Source organism: Equus przewalskii, chromosome 12, assembly GCF_037783145.1.
Source record: "Equus przewalskii isolate Varuska chromosome 12, EquPr2, whole genome shotgun sequence".
Classification (NCBI taxonomy): domain Eukaryota; kingdom Metazoa; phylum Chordata; class Mammalia; order Perissodactyla; family Equidae; genus Equus; species Equus przewalskii.
The window spans coordinates 31,714,372-31,727,460 of record NC_091842.1 but is presented as its reverse complement, the minus strand read 5'-3'; the positions used below and the strand labels follow the sequence as shown (position 1 = coordinate 31,727,460).

The following is a 13,089-nucleotide window of genomic DNA, read 5'->3' as shown; positions in this document are numbered from 1 at the left end:
TCTAGTGCTTATAAGTGATGATGTGGAAGAAAAGCACCATATAAATTTCAGGTGGCATTGTTAGTTGACGTGGAATGGCAGGATGAGAGACTGACACCCACTGTAATGGTCTCTGGTCATTCTCCATCTCATTTCCTGTAACCATGGTGCCAAGCACCCCGAGGTGACATTATTCAAGGTAGACCATTTAGGCAAGAAAATTGGTGGAGACAATGTCAACCAATCCGTGTCCCCCTGAGCATGGGTCTCAGGCAAACACACCAGATAAAAGATATCCTAAGTTTCTCAAAGACAATAACTCCTTCAAATTCCCTCCTGCCAATCCTGTCCCACTTTCAGCATAACTCCTAGCATAACAATATCTCAAGGGACGAGGTGTATTGGAGGAGGTGGAGAAGGCGTTAACAGAAGAGGGGGTGTACAGGCGTGAATTTAGTGTCTTCACCATCCATTTATTCAATATACATGGAACGCTTTCTATTTGCAAGGTGCTCTTCTAGGTGCTGAAACCTTTGTACTGAGAAAGCTGATTCCAAATGGGTCATGACCACACCCCTAAGATCTCCAGGCCAACCTCAAAAAACACAAGTTTTGTATTTTAAACCTCAAATAGAGAGCAAAGAGATTTTTAAAGCCTTCCGACCCAACCCATGTTTAGACAGTTTTAACTAAGGTCACAAACTTTCAGCAGGCTTTCAAAAACAAGTTTTATTTTTCTACTATGAAATAGTTAGGATATAATACATGTATAAAGAATAACTTAGTGAACATCCAGGCATTTATCACACAATTTAAGAAATGAAACACTATAGATTCAATTGAAGTCCTTTGTATGTCTGTCCTCAGTGTCATCCCGCCCCGTCTCAACTCACAGAATTGCTATTTTGATTTTTATGTTACCGTTCCTAGAAGCATGTTTGTTTAATAGAGGTTTTCTGATTCAGTCATGCGGGGATCAAAGAAAAGCTGCTTTGCGGGATTGTATGTCTCTGTAAACCTGTCCATCTTGAAGAGTTGTAGCAAAATTTGAGAGATGAATTTGAATGTTTGGTCTAAATTCTCCACTCCATTACAGTTAGTGGCATTGATTTTACACTTCAACATTCACATTTTCTACTGAAGGGTTATCTTCTAAGAGTGTTTTGGTTGTATGTGAGGGAGCCCTTGGGGAATCCGAGGGTGAGAATGTAGGAAGAGACTGAGTCTGGGTCTGAGAGACTCTTCCACTCTCTTGTCTCTGCTTGTCTTTGTATGTCTGCTTGATCTTTCCTGCCATGCCTGCAGGCTCTCTCCAAAACAAGGGTATTCATAGGGCTGCCATATTTAGCAAAAGAATTTTATAGACAAAATATTTTTATATACTATGTATTATATGTTTTATACATTATGTATTATATGTGCTTATGACACGGTTAAATTTGAATTTCAGATAAAAAATGAAGAGTTTTTTTTAGTGCGTGTCCTATGCAATATTTGGACATACTTACACAAAACGATTCTTCATTGTTTATCAGAAATTTAAATTTCAGTGAGAATCCTATATTTTATCTGGCAATCCTAAATGGCTTCTATGAATGCATGTCTCAAGCCCAGTCCCGTGAAGAGATTGGCTTTCTCTTCTTGTGAGTTCCTGGGAGGGAAAACACTCTGATTGGTCCAGCTTAGGTCTGGTGCCTTGGTGGGTTTTTAGTCAGCTCTGGGCTGAGTCATGGTGCCACCAAAAGACTGCCTCTTGGATTAGAGCAGCAAAACCACTCTAGAAAATTTGTATTTACTTCACTTTCAAGCAAGTGGAGATTGCTCTATTCGGTCCTTCTCCGCTCATTTCCCTATGAGACATTACAATGTAGCGGTTATGGGCACAGACTCTGAAGTCAACTTCCAGGCATGATTCCTCCGTCTACCACTTACCAGAGTTATGATCATGCGCAAGTTACTTAATGCCAGTTTACTCATCTACAAAAATGAGATAATGCTGATAATAGTAACCACTTCATAGGAATGTTGTGAAAATTAAATGAGTTAGTAATATGTAAACTCCTCAGTATGCTGCTTGTAATGTAGTACAATTATCCAACTGTTTGTTGTTTTTCTCTTGCAATAGACGTGGTGCACATGTCTGTCGACTACTGACACACATCTAGTGACTTTCAGGAAGGATGTCCAGGAAGAGAGATAAGAAGCCACTTCAGCTGAGTCTTTCAATTTCTGAAACCAGTGTATGCCAACTTTTGGCTTTATTCTTCAAGATCTTCCAGCCCAGAAGTCTACAAATATTTCTGTAAAGGGCCATATTATATATATTTTAGACTTCATGGGTCATACAGTTTTTGTTACAATGACTCAACTGAGCTTCTGTAGCAGGAAAGCAGCCGTTTACAAACAAACTTACAATTACAAACAAACAGAGAATTTACTAACAAATGGGCATGGCCGTGTTCTAATAAAACTTTATTTACAAAGACAGGTGATGGGCTGGATTTGGCTGGTGGACCATAGTTTGCCGACCTCTGCTCTAGCCCTTCCATTGTCACAACTCCCCACTTTATTTCTCAAACGAGCTCATAGGAATTATTCTTCCTATCCCTGCCCTCAATCATGAATTTCATGGACCTTCAGTGGTGACTATTTAGTATACTTGCTGGAAAGCAGTTTCTCAATATGTCAAGAGCCTTAAAACTATTCAGACCTGCCACACTTCATCCATTACTTTGACAAATATTAAGAATCACAATATATTGAGCACCTTACTGGCCACTACTGGGTATCTCTCCTAAAGAAATCATCAGAGAAGCAGATGCGGACACAAAAAACCCAAAGATTTTCATCACAGTGTAATTTATAATAGCAAAACAGAAAAAAAACTCTTTAAATTTTTCTTTATACTGGTTACGGAAATTGTGGTTTGACCATAATATGGAATATTACGCAGTCATTAACAGATTCCCATTCTTCATAATAATGTAAATGCTGTTTATTAGTTTTCAAGTTCCAGAATCAACCTATAGAGAAAGCATTAATGTCTTAATTATGGATTCAGGAGAGAATATAAACATTATCAAAACACAAATTAAAAGAAAAACTATAGTTAATAAAAGTTGAGAAGTGTCAGGGAAGAGAATAAGATCCTCGTATTATAAAATATTGAATAAAAGATTAATGTAATTAATAGAAAGAGCAAATGAGGTTTAGAGATGTTATTTATAAGTGTAATGGTAACCAAGAAAGGAATAAAAAATAATGAAGACATAACTATTGGAGGAGAGGCAGAGGGAAGGATGTGTCTATAGGTGGTGGTGGAAATGAACTCAATTCCCATCCATCATATCAGGAAATCAACAGGTAATTCCTGAAGTAGAGAATCTACAAATCACACAATATTTAGCTATATAGAGGTAACAGTCAGAAAAAGCTTAAATGTAAATGGTTAAAGTGGTTCCCAAGGGGATCTCAATAGGTGTGTGTGAGAGGGTTAGGAGTAGGGGAGGGGACTGTTGTGTTTCATTATTGAGAAGAAAAAACTGTTTATGAAGAGTCTGTAATGACATGGAAAATATTTATAATTTAAGTGGGAAGGCTGGTAACAAATTGTATACACAGTGCATTCACAAGTATATAAAAACAAAACAAACAAAAAGCTATGCACAAGAAAAGGCCTAGAAGGAAACATGCCAAGTTATCTACAGATCTCTGGGTGGTGGGAAACAGGATCATTCTATTTTTGTCCCAACTTTCTTCATTTCCGTATTTTCCCAATTTTCTATAGCAAACATGCACAGCTTTTACAATGCCGAAACAAACTCTATATTCAAAGACTTGAATGGAAGCCCTTCAGCGCAGTTTGCTATTCTCTCCTTGTGTTGAGTGGCTAGCAGAAAGGATCGTTTGGCTGGGAGTCAGAAGCCAACGGGTTTTGCTCTGGCTCCGCTAACAAGCTCCAGCCCTTGGGTGAGTCTCCAGCCTCCCTTCTGCTACTGCAAAGAGAAGGTTGGAGCTAAATGATCACCAAGCTCCCTTCTTGCTCTAGCATCTTAGGATCAATTCTAAGGCAGAGAACAACTCCTATTCTTTGATCATCATGGTTCACAACAGTACCCCAGACGTACTTGGTCCTCTTGAGATGATCTATGCACCTTTGTTAGGTAGAACCTGTTGATGGAGGCATGGGTTTAATGGAGAGAGAATGGGTCTTGGAGTCAGGGAGACCTGCCCACTCAATATTTGTGTGTCCTGGGGCAAATCGCCTCTAGCATAGAACCTACAATGGTGCTTGGTACGTAGTAATTTGTAAAGAAATACCTCTCTAAACCTAGCTCCTCGTCTTTAAAAGGAGGATAATAATAATTTCTATTTCCTAGGGTCATGGTAAGGATGAGAGAGGTCGTATTTTCAAGGACATAGCGCAGTGTATGACACATGATAAGTGCTTGATAAATGGAAGCTTTTGCAACAGTAGCCAACATTGTGTTTATAAAGCCTAGCACTGAGCTATATGTTTCATAGTCATTCTCCCATTTAATCTTCCCACACTCTTGCCATCAGGGAGGCATTTCTCTCAGGTTAGGGATGCAACACAGAGCTGTGGTTAAGAGCATGCCCTCTGGAGACAGACAGTCTGCCACTCTCTAGCTGTGTTATTAGGCAAGTTACATAACCCCTTGAAGTACCCTTTTCCTCATCTGTAAAATGAGGATGTTAATAGGACACCACTTCATAGATGGCGTGAGGATTAAATAAACTATTGTGTGTTAACTGCATGGAGTAATGCCTGGTACATACTATTGTTAGCTATTATTATTCTTGGTTCACAGATGTGCTCACTGAGGCTGAAAAGCAGTTGGATAGCTTTCCTATGGAGGAAGGCCACATATTTAGGAGTGAAGACATGAACCCAGACAATTATATGCCAGCACTTGCTTTCTTAATCATCATACTATATTTTCCCTCTCCCTGGGTAACTATTTAACATGAGTGAATATTGGTAAAAATGGCCAGAGGAACTGCATGCTCACTTATGATTGCATCTGTAAGTTGGAGTAAATAAAAGCTGATAAAAAGTGTTGCGATCTGCACAATTCCAACAACGACAATACCAGAGAGCTGCAAATCCCAAATTTGTGACCAAGCTGAAGGTGAGGGACGGCATTTGGAAAGGGCTTACCACTGGTCAGGCAGAGCCTGGGCGTGAAGCAATCACATGCTCACTTTCGAGTCCCTGGTTGCCACCCACAGGTCTGGATGTCTTGTTGGTGGGCCAGGAAGCAGAGGTGGAGGGGTCGGTGGTTTGTATTGCAAATTGTGCAACAAAGAAGAAACATGATTGCAAAATCCCCTGAAATCACAGAGAACCTGTCCAGAGTGATTTATTGCAGCCAGAGTTTCATCATTTCTTCCCGTCTAGGGGATTTTGTTAATAGATTTCTGTTGACCTCTCTCCCCAAGAAGGGAGCCCGGAGTGTGACCTCTCCTTGAATCTTTATGGGGTTCAGGTGTTCAAATACACCTTCAGATCAGGCTCGAACTCTTGAGGGGTCTTCTTTGAGCCCCCAGTTACTGAGTGCTTACGATGCGCTAGAAGCCGGTGATATAAGTAGGAACAATAATTCCTAATATTTTAAGCCCAAACAACAGTCCAGGCATACTGTATCACTGAATCTAAGAAGACATCAATAACTTACACTTTTATTTTATGCACCACTAAGAAAAATTTTAAAACTCCATCCAATAATCTATGATATGCTATCAATTATAAGCCACATTCCAGTTATGAGAGATGATAAAATGTGGGAAATGTGTACTACAGAAGTGATGAAATACATGGTTAACTCATTTTGTCCTCCCATCAACTCTACAGAGTAGATATTAATATACATCCCCTTCAAGAAGAGGAAACGGGTTCAGAGACGTTAAATAACTTGTTCAAAGTTATACAGCTAGTCAGAGAGAGTCAAAGTTTAAGTCTAGGCAGCTTGATGCAAGCTCGTGCACTTTGGGGAACCTGCATGTCATCTGTTCTCCACGCACTTAAGGCAGAAGGCCTGACGCCTCCTTTTCGCTCCTTCCTCCCATTCCTCAGCTGAGCCTCAGGCCCGTCTTCACACCTTCCAGCCTTCCCTGCTCCACAGACTGATTCCCTAGCTGCTTTAAGAGGCCAGTAGAGCCCAGGAGGTCCAGAATCCCCTTCCTGGATCTTTTCTGTACCAGAATTCTCTGGTTGCAAACAGCAGAAACTAACAGTGATTTACATAAACAGAAGGGGGAGTTTACTGGTGAGAAAAGAGGCTGCTTACAGAATGGACAGGAAAGTGGGACCCAAGAGTCTAGATGCCAGGGAGTCTTCAAACCTCTGCTTGAAGGGATCTGTATCAACCACTTCTGTTAATTTTCCTAAATTTGTGTCACAAAGTTCAAGAGTCAATGTGTCTGGACAGAGTCCATTGGCCTGGTGTGGATTATGACAGGGGATGCTCATCGGTGGTTCCCCAATACCATGCACAGTGGGAGTTCCCCAAAAGGAAACTTGGGTGAAGAATATAGGCTCTAGGATCCAACTGCCATTTATCCCAAGCTGACTCTGCCTACCAGCTGGGTGACCTTGGGCAAGTTACCCAACCCCTCTGTACTTCCATTCCTTCACCTATAAAATTGCAATCACAACAGCCTTACCTCACATGGTTGTTTCGGGAATGCATGAGATAACACATCGTACCCTGCACATACTAAGTGGTTAAGAAATGATAGCTATTGCTCATCTCCTCACACGGCAAACGTCGCAGGCGATGGCTATTTGTTGCAGAATCTTCTGACACCTAGAGCTTCATGAATCATTTTTTTTTTCCAGAAGCACCTGGAGCCCCTAAAATTGGAAATGCCTCACATTTAATTTTCCAGAGCTCTCACTTGAAAACAAAAAAATCCCAGGTGCTCAAATTTTCCTGTCTGAAATACCTTATATCTGACATTGTTAAATAAATAGCTAATTTCTAAAGCCATCCCACATATGCCTTATTTTATTTGATCTACTATTAATGTACTCTGTACCCAGCACTGCGGTGGAGTCTATGATTTCTACGCAAGGAGAAAAGATCTGTATCATTCATGTGTTTATGACTTACTAGGTCGGGATTTCCAAGCTCTGTACTATCCATAATTGGTTAATTCTCTGTTGTGAGTGGCTGTCCTGCCCATTGTAGGATGTTTGACAACATCCCTGGCCTCTATTCCTAGATGCCAGTAGCAAATGCCCCTCCCCACCTAGTTATGAAAACCAAAAACGCCTCCAGACTTTTCCAAATGTCCCCTGGGAGGAGGAGGCAATATTGCCCCTGGTTGAGAACTACTATTCGAGATGAACTTAAGCTTCATAAGAACCTGTCTGTCTGTCTGGTTCATCCTCGAATTCCCGGGGCCTAGAAGAGTAGCTGGCACACAGTAGGTGCTTAATACTTGCACAATGATCAAATAAACCCAGATCCTGGCAATCTTCTGCTAAAAACAAAACAAAAACCCACTTCCACCATCCCCTACCACTTCCTAAATCAAGTCCGAATTCCCGAGCTGAGATCCAAAGTCCTACGAGTTAACGGATCCAGTCTACAGTCTCAGACTTGTGCTCCCCCTTAGGACTCAGGCAGTCCCCAGGGACTCATTTCATCACATTTATTTTTGCAAAACAAACTCAACTGTTTGGTGAGAAAGCTCTCCAGCCAGCTGCCGATCTCCTCCCTAAGAGATCTATCGGGAGAACTCGCAAATATTTTAGCCGTCAAGTGACGCTCGGAGGTAAACCCTGCACAAACAAGAGATGCTAACGCTTTATCGCACAATGAAGCTGACTCTCCTTGCCTGACACAGACTTGAAATGGCATAGCTGAGGCTGTGGTTGGACACAGCCCAACTTCAAGTGAGCCCTCCTGTCTTTTGTTTCTCTCTCCCTTGCTTTCCGGGGTGGAGATGAGAATGTATGGAGTGTTGGTGGGGGTGGTGTGGGGGATTGGGAAGTGATTCACCAGATCTGAATTTTAACCCTTCAACCCTTTCACCACTAGGTGCAGCCCTGAGCTTCCAGCAGGAGTCCTGGTCTCTCAGCGATGGTTTCTCAACTATGGCCCCTTCCAGATCCTTCCAGTTCCCACAGAAGTGTTTCCAGGGGCTGCAGTATGGAGATGTGCACAGAGCTGATAAAAACGGGGCAAGGAACAGAACACGTGTGGCTTTTCCAGCGGGGATGGTTCTTGTTTAAACTTTGGTTTTACATTTGTTTTGATATTTGAATTTGAAGCAAGGCCAGGAAAAAGGAAAATCTGCAATTATAATTGCTTTTTACCCTGGTAAAATGAAGGTTTAAAATGAAATGGTAGATTAGAATGGAGGCAAACAGCAATAGGCTCCGGAGTCAAGAGACCCAGGTTCCCATTCAGATTTCTCTCTCTGTGCTGGGTGACCTCGGGCAACTGGCTCACCTTTCTGAACCTTGGTTTGCTTATCTGTAATAATGATGCCAACCTTTTGGGTTTGGGGGAAGACTTAAAAGAGATAATGCATGCCAAGTTCCCCACACATAAAGGGAAGGTTTCCTCATTGTTGTTTTGTAGTTATTTACGCACACAACTTCCTAGGGAGACAGCAGTCACCTCTGGAGAATGGCTTCTTCTGAAGGCCAAGTCTTACCCCTGGAGCCCATACAGCAATGTCAAATCTGAAGTCAGTGACTCCTTATCCTTGGTTTGGGAAGGGAGGCTGACAAGCTGGATGGGCAGGGCTGAAGGGGACGATATTATTTGGCAAAGGCACTGAAAGATTCCATTTATAGCTGGGCTAACTATGGACTCATCTCTGGCCATCACTCTCTGGGCCTCAGTATCACCATTTGTACCATGAGGCGGGTAGAATTTGAACATCTCTAAACTATCTTCATTCTTTGATACTCTAGTCTAGTGCTATTCAATGAAAACCTCTGCAATGATGGAAGAATTCTATGTCTGTGCCCCCCAAGATGGTAACCATTGGCCAGATGGAGCTATCGAGCACTTGAAATGTGGCTGGCGCAACCAGGAACTGAATTTTTAACCTTATTTAATTTTAATAAATTTGAATTCGAACATAAATAGCCCATGTGGCTAGCGGCTACCATATTGGATAGCACAGCTCCAGGATTCTGGGAATCCACAATAAGGATTCTAAATGGAACTATGATCCCCAGATTGTGACTATCTTCATCCACCTATAGGTGGCATTGGGAGGGCATGGTTAAGAACAATTGTAAGACCAGCAGATTCTAATACCTATGAGGTCAAGGACCATGTCTCTCTCGTGATGGCTTTCTCTCTAGAGCTTTGCACAGTGTGTGGCACATAACTGGTGATCAATAACATTACTCTGAATGAATGAATGATCTTTCCCCAGGATTCCTTCTTTTGTCTTCCTACTATAGGCTGAAATTCCCCTAAGAACAAATAATTCTGACAGCTTTTGTACTGTGGGGTCTACAATTCGTCTGTTAAGATGCAGCTACCCCAGGGAAAGTATTGCAATAAAGCCATTATTAGAATCCCACCTGCATTAATCTACCAGATGAGTGGAACACTGAGAAGAGAAATACAAAGGAGGACATCCTGAAAGTAAATGGAAAGAGGGGAATTCTATACTTCGAGAAGCCTATGTTTGCTGTAATGTGGGTGTGGCCTTGTCTATTCAGGTGTGTCTGTCTGAGAATCTCTGCTTGTGTTTGCACATAGATGTGTGCAATCCTTAGATGGGATTTATGTATTGTTGGAAGGTTGGGCTCCATATGACAAAAATAATAATTATAGTCACCATAGTAATAATTTCTACCAAGTAATAGCTAATGTGACCTTGAGTAAGTAATTGACCTTTTAGAACTCTCTGGCTGTGAAATGGGGACAATAATAGAAATTGTATAAATGAGACATTTTTGTAAAGTACCTAATACAATACCAGACAGATAATAGGTACTCAGGAAATGCTTGCTAAATAACATAATAGAATTGTGATTATATATTGTGTATGTCTATGTATTGTATATGTCTTAGTAATTATATGAAGTACCTTATAAATATTCTCTCTTTTAATTCTCATAACCGTGTTGCCAGCTAGGTAGTACATTCTTCTTCTTTTACAGATTGGAATGGACTCAAAAAAGCTGAGTGTCTCAACAGAGTTCAGCCAACTAGATCTACAAATCAGCCAGCATCGAAGAGTAACAGTAATGGACATTTAGTGGGCTAATATGAAAAGATCATTGGAAATGAGCACAGGCTGAACTTGAGATCTGCAGCCTTGCCTCAATGCTGCTGAGGTCCCTGGAGCCAGAAAGGCCTTGAGTAGCCAGATATCTGCGTAACAGTTTTCCATCCTTTCCTGTCTTAGCAGCTAATTCAGCTAGCTGAATATGGCTCCAGGCTCAGAGCCAGTCAGGGCCATATGAAAACTCGCCCGTAGGTGGATAAGTGAGGAGTGTCTGTTTCCTTCTTTTTTGCATGCAGAACCTAGACTGTATGATTTATGAAGTTTAGCAGGGGTGCCGGGGAGGCTAGTCAAGGCCTATTTTGAATGTCAAGGGCTGAGATGAAGCAATTCATGTCAGAGAATAAGGAAATAGCAACAGCTGCCTCTCCAGATGAGCTTCCCTCCACCCATTCCCTCATCCACATCCCATCCTAAGGATGTGGGTGGCTGCAAAGTTGTATTTCCGAGAGGGACAAAATTGGGTGCAGTGGGGGAAACTTGAGACATTATTGTAATTTTGGAGGTGCAAAATCTTTGTGAAATCTTCTCCCTTTGAATCAAACCTAGTCTGAAAATTTGTTCAACTCCCATGTCGTGAGAGATACCATCCAGTCAATAAAATCTAAGATGCTGCCAGCGAGTCTGTGTCTTGATTCATGTCCCAGGAGCTGGGCCACCACTGTGAGACACAAGTGTATAGGGAGGGATTTCTGGGTAGATGAGGCATCTGAGGGTCCCAGGATCATCCTGCTGTTCGCTTAAAAGTGTGCATTCTGGAATCAAATTGACTAGGTTCAAATTCCTGAGACCTTAGTAAAATCTTTTAACTTTCTGTTTTCTCCTTTCTAAATGGGGATAATGATACTGCTGACATTGATGTGACAAGTAAAGGGAAGCATAGAGGACAGTGCCTAGCACAAAATAAGTGTTCAATAAATGCCGGCTCTCATTATCCCTCCGTTTGTACCAAAGACATTTTTGTAGATGAAATGTGATCAATCTTATGGCCAGGAGTCAGGCTGGCAATGTCCTGACACAAAGTCTGCACCCAGAGTGGGGCCGACACGTACACCTTGTCTCCTACGTCCCTCGGGAGGCAGAACCCCAGTCATTTAGTGGCAGACCCCAAATTTGGCACTTGGCTCTGAATCAGAATTGACACCCCTTGGTTTATGACTCTTTGACCTCTTAGCATCTTCCTTGCTGCAAACTGAGCCAGGTCAGCTGCCTCAGGGAGTTCCTGTAGCTCAAGTTGGTGAAGAGCCACCGCCAGGATCCCAGCCCGGTTTTCAGCCACCTTTTGATCAGCAGCCCCAAAGGTAGAATGGGAAAGAGCACCAGTTCGAGGTGTAGGCAGACTGGGTTCAAATCCCGACTCAATCACTCATTCACTGTGTGACTTAATTTAACCTCTATGAATTGCAGGTGGTTTTCTGGTTCTGTTTTTTGTTTTTGTTTTTATTTGTTTTTACCTTGAAAGGGGAATAGTACTTACCCATCTACTAGGGTTACATGATCAGCTATGGTTCTTTGGTCACAAGCAACAGAGTCTGGCCCTGGATTGCTTAAGCAAAAAGAAATTAACCAGAAAAATATGGAGTAGCTTCTAGGGTAGAAGGGAACAGACAGTACAAAGTACCTGGACATCTCCAAAGGGCCCGGGTAGCACAAACCTCTTGATGGTTATATTAATCAGGGTTCTCCAGAGAAACAGAACCAATAGGATAGGGATATAGATACAGAAATATAAAGAGATTTTGATTGTTATATTAGTCAGTATTCTCCAAGGAAACAGAACCAATAGGATATATAATAGGATACATATATTTCATATATATGATATATATATACACACAGACACACATACACATATATATAAAGAGATTTATTATAAGGAATTGGCTCACACAGCTATAGAGGCTGAGAAGTCCCATGATCTGCCATCTGCAAGCTGGAGACCCAGGAAACTGGTGGTATAATTCCAGTCTGAGTCAGAAGACCTGAAAACCAGAAGAGCTGATGGTGTAGATTCCAGTCCAATGCAGGAGAAGACTGGTGTCCCAGCTTGAGAACAGTCAGACAGAGAGCGCAAATTCTCCCTTAACCCACCTTTTTTTTCTATTCAGGCCTCCAACAGATTGGATGAGGCCCACCCACATTGAAAGAGGGCCATCTGCTTTACTCAGTCTATCCACTTCAATTAATTGCATCCAGAGACATCTCACAGACACACACCCAGAATAAGGTTTGACCAAGTATCTGGGAAGCTTGTGGTCCAGCCATATTGACACATAAAATTAACCATCAAAGGGGTCTCACTCAGGTGCCGACATCGGAATAAACAAACCTCAGTGGTTTCTGAAGTCCTTGTCACATCGCTTAAGAGTCAAAGTCCCAGGAAAGAGTCTGATTGGTTGATATTAGGTTGTGTGCCTGTCCCTACCATATTGGGATAGTGAAAAAAATAATCTGGTAGAAATACCCAGTACACAACATGTGTTCCATATACAGGTAGCAATTGTTATTATTTTCGTCTCTCTCCTCTTTGTGCCTTATTATCAGTAACTCAGTGAATCATCTCAGAATGTCTCTGCAACCCAGTTATCCTGAAAACAACCTCCTCAACACCCACCAGCCAAATTTGCTCCTTCCCCAGCAACAATATATACAATTTAGGTGTTAAACAGTGTGATAACAGTTATTTCAGTTCTCGCCATAGTGTTTACCAATTTTTAGAAGCCTTGCCTCCAGGAAGCACCAGGCATTATCACTCTGTGAAAGTAATATCCCAGGTTACTCTTCCTAATAGACCAAGCCACAGCCCAGCAGCCCTTCTCCCTG

The 13,089-nt window shown here is 41.8% G+C and overlaps 1 protein-coding gene across 1 annotated transcript in view; it reads left to right on the top strand.

Moving 5' to 3' along the window:
* SHISA9 (shisa family member 9) overlaps positions 1 to 10,888 on the top strand; it is a 333,409-nt gene extending 322,521 nt beyond the window's left edge. Inside the window, exon 4 of the mRNA XM_070568516.1 lies at positions 8,049 to 10,888. Within this exon, the coding sequence (XP_070424617.1) occupies positions 8,049 to 8,242 (194 nt within the window). The 3' untranslated portion in view covers positions 8,243 to 10,888. The remainder of the gene's footprint in view (positions 1 to 8,048) is intronic.
* The last annotated feature ends 2,201 nt before the right edge of the window (positions 10,889 to 13,089 follow it).